The sequence below is a fragment of the Zosterops lateralis genome (genome assembly GCF_965231275.1).
Source record: "Zosterops lateralis genome assembly, chromosome: Z".
Lineage (NCBI taxonomy): Eukaryota > Metazoa > Chordata > Aves > Passeriformes > Zosteropidae > Zosterops > Zosterops lateralis.
The window spans coordinates 78,082,722-78,091,771 of NC_139800.1; the positions used below are offsets into that span (position 1 = coordinate 78,082,722).

A 9,050-nucleotide genomic window follows, 5' to 3' on the forward strand; every position below is an offset into this window, starting at 1 on the left:
CATGCTGGTTATAGATATGCACCTGCCTTTCTTCCCACCCCCCAGAACCACAGAGTGCTTCCGTCTCTGTTGTGTTCAAAAGCAAAGTTTGAAAAGGTTAATGTGATGTCACTTGGTACAAAAAAATAGCAGAAGTTTGAGTCTTGTATCATTTTGATGTTCCTCACTTTATGTGTGGCCTGAGCTTACTTTTCAGACACTGTAGACTGCATGGGTGCTGCCCTGGGCTCATCCTGCTACTGCTGCACTGTTCAGAAATGTTAATGACACTTTCTTCACAGCCTACAGCAATGGAGCCCTGTTGTACAGCCTGAAGCATAAATAAATGATTTTAAAATATATTCATTTCATGTGCTTGAGTTTTAGAAAATACTCCTCTTTTGCAACTCGCCCTTGGTAGCTCACTGCTGCTCTGCTTTTAAAATAGGTTGATTTCTTCCTCTTTTCTCATGACTGGGATACAGGGAAAGAATTCTCTTGCTCTTGTCACTAGTGGCAGGGAAGCCTTCCATGTGCACAAAGAATAACTGAAAGTCTTCTGAACAGATTTAGGAGAAATTTATAGACTCTGAGGATACTAAAATCACAACACTGTAACCAAACCATATGCGTTTCCAAGGAGGTATGATTTTCATACATTTGTTCTAACAACAGTTATAAAGCAAGGATTCCAAGTTAATATTAAATCAACCCTGCTAGAAGTATATACAGCTACATGGGCACATTGCCTTTATTTTCTGCTGTCCTTCTCAAGCAGGATTGTAAGCTGTTGCTTCCAATATCAGTCTGTACTGAAAGTTCAATTTTTTTACAAAAACCCAAATCAACAATGAAGGTTTTAAGAAACAGACCTTGCTCTCACTAATAATGTAGGGCAGACATGCACTGCCCAGTGAAACTAAAACCCAGTCCAGTGAGTGCACACATTCCCTCTACATCATTTTAGAGCACCAGAATTCTTAGACTAATTAAATAACAGTTGATAGTTGAGCAAGAACAATTTCTGAGCATTGACTACCAATAGAGCATAACTAATGTGATTTTAACTTGGAAGCCCATACAAGTACCAGTCAGTGGGCTTTCAGTGAAACTGTGCCTAATTTGAAATCTGTGGTGTTAACTCCTTTATCACTATTCTAATTCCTTATTGCCAGATTTAAAGGGAATGTTACAGTAAGCTTCCACAGTGCTAGAATACCTTCTTTTGGCTTTGGAAATATTGCACATTTTATAACCATTTGGTTTTGGAAATACTGCACCAAATTAATTATGCCATGGTCTCAGATTCTGAAGTATTTAGGTTTCAGACTAAGCTGAACTCCATAGTAAATACAAACTCAGCTTCCTAATAGGAACAGAGTACAGTGGGTACAGGGAAAACAGTCAATACTCTGCTTGAATATCAACAGTTAAAGGATGAGAAGCAAGATGGGTACAAGTTGCACTGAGATACTAGGAAGAAATGTTCAGCCTTGAAAGTAGTGATGCGTTGCAGCAGGGTCTTGGAAAGGTTGTGAAATATCCATCAAACCATATCTGTACAAGGTCCTGATTAACCTTGTCTATTTTGGCCCCACTTTGGGGCCAGCAGTTAAACAAGTTGCCCTTCAGAGGTTTGCTCCAAGCTTTTGTGAGTCTAAGATATACAAAAGTAGTTAAGATTTATGTTGAGAGTTCAAAATAAGTCTGAGAGGACAAACTGAAATTTAGTTACTATTCCTAAGGCTTTTTGTGTAAACTTATAATACAAATAATTCAGAATATATTGTTATCAAAGAGAAATGCATCAGATCCATAATTAACATAAATGAGGTAAGATTCAGTCTTTCAGCTGTTAAATAGTACCTTTTTTTTTTTTTTTTTTTTTTTTTTTCCTTTTAGCTTACCTTCAGTCCAATCAGGTCATGGGCTGGGGAGAAAAAGCAATTGAACTACGCTCTGTGGAAACAGGAAATCTGGAAGGAGTATTTATGCACAAGAAAGCACAGAAGCTGAAATTTCTATGTGAAAGAAATGACAAGGTACAGAGATGACTACAGTGTGGTGACTTAGCAAAAATGAGTAATAGCTGACTATGAGAAACCAGCTCATTTTGGTAACCTTGTTATTGGTTATTTTCTACCTTGGTATAACTTCCCCGTTCAAAGCCAGTGTAATCACTGATCCCACAAAGTACCCATTCTGGATATCCATTATGGATCTTGCACACATTCCCACCACCAGCTGTTAGAACTCTCTATTCCACCCAGCCTTCACTGCTATCAGTAATAACAAATACAGGCTTTGTTACCTGCACAGCACCACGGGTGGGGAGGGTTAGTGAGTGAGGCCAAAAGATTCCCAGCCACAGGACTGCCTCTCCTGGGCCACTGAAATTACAGGCCATTCAGAGCAGTCATCATTGGAAATAAAAAACAACCCAACACTTCTAATTGCAGACACCAGGGTATGGATAATCAGGTATGATTTCTTGCATATAGCAATTTTGGTAAATGTTCTCTGAAATCTGTTTAGTCACACTATCATATTTAGAAAACTAATTATTAATTAATTAGTTTTAAATGCTCTCGTATGTCTTTTCAAATAGAAAAAGAAATACATTTTAAAAATGCGGTTGTATCACAAGTAAAGTTTCACTTTTAAAAGTTTCTCATGAGATTAAAATTCAATTGTGATATATGTATATCCTTGTATTTGGGACTGTGGCAATCTATCACCTTTCCTATATGAGTAAAAATATTTTCATAAATATAAACTGACAGTAGCATCTTTTTTTTTTTCTCCCCTTTCAAGGTGTTCTTTGCATCTGTACAGTCGGGAGGCAGCAGTCAAATATACTTTATGACTCTCGGTCAAAATGTACTATTCAACTGGTAAAGCACATCAAAATGAAGAAAATGAAAAATTCCCTGTAGGTAGCAGTGTAAAATTCTCAGAGGTAATACACACAAATTTGCATTTGTTACCTACAAAAATGTTGTCATTATTGACTTATCAAAATTCATATTCTTTCAGCCTGAAAAGAATTCCATTTTCCTGTTGAAGTATTGCAAACATGTTTAGTTTGTCTTTCGAAGTATGTTGCAAAGATTGTATTAGGAGACTTTAGTGAAGAATGTAGCCAATATAAGAAGCTCCTGTACTCTGAAAAATGGACAGTTTCACTTTGACAGGTGATGTAACGTTGATATCTTGAACTGAAGTCACTTTTTATGGATAGCGACAGGTGTAGGTAGATAAAAAACACAGTTGGAATCTATTTTGAATTGGGTTTGGGCTCATTTTTCAGTTTAAGCAAGCTGTTACTATGTCTCCGAGATGAACTTGAATGATCTGTCCAAGCCTTACAAGAGTGAAAGAGTAACGTTTGTGGTGGGTCCCAGTTCAGATGAGGAGGCTGGAGGGATCCTCCCTCTTGGACCTTGAGGGATTATCCCCTGTGCTGAGTGGATGGGTGTGTTTCAGTACAGAGTTGTACAAATAGTTAATTCTGAACATGTGCCACATCTTTTTACAAATGCAGGGGAAGTCAGATTTTGTATTTCTCTCAGGGCTGGATTCCTGAGCCCATAGACACAGTTACTGTAGGATGTATTGTAAAAACAGTTTAAATAGTCTGTCAAAATTATAGATGCATAAAGCATTATGAAACAGAACCTGTAACTGTTATTCACACCTGGGACCCACATTCATATTAATTGATTTAAAGGCACTACCCATGTATATAAACAAGGGGACAAGAGCAGGCACTTTCTTTTCTTCCTTCTTTCTCTTTCGCATCAAGTCTTTATGTATTTGTATGTAAATACTGTCTTTCCACAATGGATGTTCAGATTAACAAATGTATTCTTAATATAGTTATGAAAATATCCAAAGAGTTAATCTATTATAAATAGAAAATATAAATAATTCCAGGTGCTTTCTATGCTAATTACACCTAAATAAAGCTGCATCTTCTAGTGTTATTGGTGCCAGTGTTTATGTATAATCTCTGTTCTCAGGGGCTTATAAGTTGGCCATAAAACTATAGAGATATAATATATATATATATACACATGAAATATAATCTTGTACTATGAATCAGTTGTAGGGTTTAATGTAATCCTCATGTAGCTGATTTTTAGATGCGCTTTGAAAATGTAAAGCATCAAATGTAATACAAAAGAGCTCATTCCAGACATGATACAGTAGGGATAATACTGTGGGCAGAAGGGAAATCACCTAGTTCCAGTGCTTGAAAATAGGTATTTTTACTTGAAATATTTGATTGGTGATATTTGACTTGAAAGGTGCAGGGAAAGTGTGTTGGAATATCTGGTCATCTACCTCAAGGAGGATGATTCTGTGTTGATTAAGAGGGTAGGAATAGAGTTGTTGGAACTGGTAGCTGTGCTGCCCAGTACATCATCTCAGGTGCTGGCAGTGCTGCTGTGACTGGCAGGTGCTCAGAACTGCTGTCCCTCTGTATGTCAGCAGGGGATATGTATGTCAAAATAGGGGATAATCACCCTGCCCCCTGTTCCCTGTGCTGGCACCTCACTGCTGCAGGCTGCTCAGAGGTGCCTGCACTGTCGCTGTTATGTTTTTGGCTATATGGAGGACTGCACTTTCCAAAGTTAATAACCTAGCACTTTTTCACAGTCACTAGCTTATCTCAAATGTATAGTGTTTTTTTAACAAAGTATCTTAACTTTAAATCTTTACCTAACAGAAAAATAAGCCTAAAGCCATACTAAAAAAATATAGTTAAATACTCAAAGTGGTTCTTAATGTATGTGAGTAATTAGCTTGTGTGCAGACTTGAAAGCTGAATGGAAACTGTTTGGGCAGAGCTGTGTGACAACAGAAGTAGTAGTTGTAGTAATGTTCCTGCTTTTTGCCAGGGCCAGGGCTGGGGCAAATGAGCAAAGCCTGGATTGGCTCCCTGTGCTGCTGAACACTTGGACTCGTTGCGTTCCACTCACAGAACAAACAAACAATAGGAAAAAAAAAAACAAACAAACAACCCCCCAAAAAACCAAACGCCCAAATCTGTAACAGAACCAGACATCAAAGTTACAATTACTGGCAAAAAGTAAGTTACAGACAATCAGCTTACTTATCAGCAACTTACTTGCTTTTGACTTAAAAGTCTGAGAGACTGTGAAGGAAGAAGAGCTTTCATTTTGCACACAGTAGGCATTGCAAAACTTGCAAAGCTGCTTGTGCTATAAGTAATCAGTGATCCAGGCTGCCCTGTAATATTTTTAAAGTGTGCATGTCTCAGCAGCCTCTGCATTAATAGAGAATGCCTGTGAATTTTTTCCTCCCCTGTTCTAGTGTCAACAGGTAGGAGGCAGATACTTTCCTGATGCTAGAGACTAGTTAAAAAGAATCTAGCAAATAACAGTGGGGATTTATAACAATAACCCATATCAAGAGATTAAAGAAGCAAATGTGATCAAACTTGTTTTGTAGCAGAAAATAGTGACAGTAAGTTGACAGACTGTGAAGAAGTTTAACTCCATGCTAAAAGGGAAAAAAACTCCAAACAACCCTAAGTTCAATAGAGGGAATATGCACTATTATATGGGGATAGTAATTATTTGTTCTGTTTCCCTCTATTAGTTCTTTCTTATTTCTAGCTACAATTCAAGGCAGTGAGTTGGATTTTCATCTTCTATTTACCATTAAAAAAAAAAATAAAACTTTCCATGTGTAATTATGGAAAGCATGAGGCACCTAGAGGTGGATGCTTTTGGAGGATTTAGAAGTGGTATTGCAAATAGCAATAGCAACTGGATGCAACAAGGAGAAACCTGTGGCATTGTCTCTCTATCAAGAGAGAGTCAGAATGGTTGAAGATGAGAATGAGCCCAGAGATGTTGAGAAGAGTAACAGAAGAAAGGGGAAGTGACTGAAGAGGAGGGAAAAGCTGAAGAAAATGAACAGGAGTAGCCAAAGGGGAGGGAGTGGTTGTCTGGCACAGCATATTGCTGTAGGAGGAATACAAAAAGTTAAAAGATGTTAAGGAAAAGAAAGCAGCCAAAGAAATAGAAAGGTGTCTGAGGTGACTGGGGAGCACTGAAGGAGGAAGTGTTTTGAATAACTGTTCAGCTCAAAGAGAAAGTACAAAGGCCAGAAGAAAAAAAATCCAGTAACCAAGGTTATCCAGACATGATTTTAACTATGCAAAATGTATATCAGATTTGTAATTTCATTTTGTGAGGTGTTTCACTAGCTATGCCCCTTCACTAACTTCTAAAACCAAGGAGTGAACTGCTTAATGTGTTTTTCTAGTGATGTAACTTTGACATGAAAAAATTGCTACAGGGGCAGAATGTTAAGGATCCGTGTCATTAACCCTTTGGTACATGCAGTCTCCTAATGGCTGGTGGTGCTCATAATGTTGCATTTTCCAGACAAGATTGTGCTAATGCTGCAGCAATGTAGAACTGTGTGTATGTGCCTGCTTTCATTTTAGGCATGGTGACTCTCTTTTGCAGCCTGAACCTTGGCACATGACTTTAAAATGTGGGAACCATGCAAGTTATGTACTGTATACTATGTATTGTTCTCTAATGATGGAATTGTACCATTAAAACAGAAATAAAAATACTCTGAAAACCAAAACTAGTATCATGCTTGTAATGATTTTGTTACATTGACATCAGCTGTTGTAAAAATCATAGAAACCGTTGTTATTGTTTTCCAAATCCAGTCACTGCCCTTAGGGAAACACCCATATCTGTTTGTAGAGACAAAACAAATAAAGATCCTTGCATGGATAAAGATGTCCAAGTGACAGTGAGAGAGTTCAGACTGGACAAAGTGCTCCTAAGGGTGACAGCCAGTGCTGTGCTGTGCTGTGTGTGCTGCTAATGAACTTCACTGAACTTCTGTGTGTCTGCCCTTCTCTTTACACAAACACCCAGTGGGATGAGGGCAGTGGAACTACAGCAGAATGACAGCTTGCAGCCATTGATGCTACAGGAACTGGCTTTTGTGCACATCAGCCTGAGTGCCAGGTTAGCCCAAGTCACTTATTCTCAGGTAAGCTCAGACAGTCCTTATTGCCACTGGAATTGTTTCTCCAGAGACCATCATAGAAGCTGGCTTACAAGTTCAATTCCATGTTTAGACAACTGTATTTAAGTTAAATGAAGCATAAGCAAACTTGCAGTCTATAGAAAAGACTTCTGTAGATTTTAAAACCTGTGCAGTAAGTCAAAGTTCCACACACCAAAGGTGTAAGAAATTTTCTGGCTGATAACCCACCACTTTTTAAAAACTGCCTTTTAAAATGCAGAGAGCTGATCAAAGGGCATGGGGATGTCAGCTGAGTTACTTTAGCATAACTTAACCACTTCTAGTATTTTCTAAGAAAATGTAACAAAACCACCTAGGAAATAAGTGTGAAATGCGTCAGAAAAACTTTTCTATTTTTGTCCTCAAAACACTTTGTGGTGAACAACTTTTACAGTAAACTCTATGATCTTACACACCAGCTATTTTTTTTAATCCAGAGCATTACCTCATATTCTTTTGTGCCCTTCATTTCTCTAACATATTTTAAATATAATATTTAACGAACTATAATAACCTCCTAACCTCCTCCTATTCAGCACAGCTCATTCATCACTGTCACTTCTATAAAGGCTAACTACTGTTTTCTTAAGGTGTGTTGTATATAAAAACCTGAGATACTTGACTGCTTATTGTCTCTGAGAATTTGATTATCCAGAGGTGAACACAAGTATCATTTAGCACACTTGGTTGTAGGCATATAAAAATCATATTGTCTTCAGTGAGCTGCTTACACGCCCTGATGAAGCAGGCTCAGCACAGCACCAAGCCCTCAGTTCTTGTGATGTGATACAGCCATCTGCTGATGGCTCCTCTCCAGTCATTGCCGATCCTCTGAGTGTTTCTCAACTTCCAGTTTCTAATACAATCATATCAGTCCCTCTGTTCAGGTATGGTAGGGAAATCACATCTAGATGAACTCGCAGACATAACCAGTCTTTAAAACATGTTATTGACACACTGTGAGCAAGAGATTTACCCTTGTTCCAGTCTTGAAATCGGTATGTTAGCTGGACCTCTGCTGGCGAGAAAGAAGGCAGCACAGGAGCAAGTTCCTAAGAGAAGGAGCTATCCTGTATCTGAACCTGCAATGCACACAGATTTATCCAGTATAAAGGATTAACTCTGCTATCAGTCCACATCAGTCCATTACCACTCCACAAAAGCCTCAGCTTCAATGAATGAAACCACAGTGACTCACACAAAATCTGGCAACAAATGCACATGTAACAATAACCTGTATATAAATAAGTTTCTTCTGCAAATCTCATCATGAGCACAGACAAAAGTGAAGATAAGCTGGGAGCACTCCACAGATTTCCTAATTATACCCACAGGTTATTTAATAACTAAAAAAAGTGTACACCATGGTTCTCCAGGTAAGGCTTGTATGTGATGTGAAATCACATCCTGTGCAAGCTCATTGAAAAGGTTTCTGGGTCATGTTCATTTTTTTAAACAGTAAATGCCATTTTTTCAGTTAACAAGTTTTATGTTTACTGGGGAAGAAAGACACCATGTGGAAGTTTTACTCAATACTTGGCTTCAACATAACACAAATGACAGATTTGTTTTAATTTTTTTTTTTAACTAAGGGATGCACTGTGACATAAAATACATAATCTCATATTGTTCCTAGAGAATTCTAAAGGCCAGCAAAAGCTTGTGCTTTATACCCTTTTGTTTAGATTTTGAGTCTGTTTTAAATGGTTCAGGTTTTCCAATTTCCCCATGGCAAATGGACCACAGTGACAAAGGCAGTAGACTAAGAGTACAACTGTTCTCAAGCTGGAAGAACTGCTCTGGCCCAGCACCTGAGCCAGCTCTGCCTAAGATGCAGCTGCACTTCTGGAATTCCAAAGATTATCTGGACCAGTGACACTCCAAAGATTGAAGCTGCTGCTCTTCCTAGCCTTTTTTTTTAACCCCTCTCCTCACTGTGTCCTGCTGGAGTGGCTGGGGTGGGTGGGGATCTCTGGACAACA

The 9,050-nt window shown here is 38.3% G+C and overlaps 1 protein-coding gene across 3 annotated transcripts in view; it reads left to right on the top strand.

Moving 5' to 3' along the window:
* LOC310922867 (mitogen-activated protein kinase kinase kinase kinase 4-like) overlaps positions 1 to 6,592 on the top strand; it is a 93,006-nt gene extending 86,414 nt beyond the window's left edge. For all 3 annotated transcript variants that reach the window (XM_083883783.1, XM_083883784.1, XM_083883785.1), the window contains 2 exons: positions 1,882 to 2,021; positions 2,794 to 6,592. In XM_083883783.1, coding sequence (XP_083739909.1) covers positions 1,882 to 2,021; positions 2,794 to 2,877 — 224 coding nt within the window. In that variant the 3' untranslated portion in view covers positions 2,878 to 6,592. The remainder of the gene's footprint in view (positions 1 to 1,881; positions 2,022 to 2,793) is intronic.
* Positions 6,593 to 9,050: the final 2,458 nt, after the last annotated feature.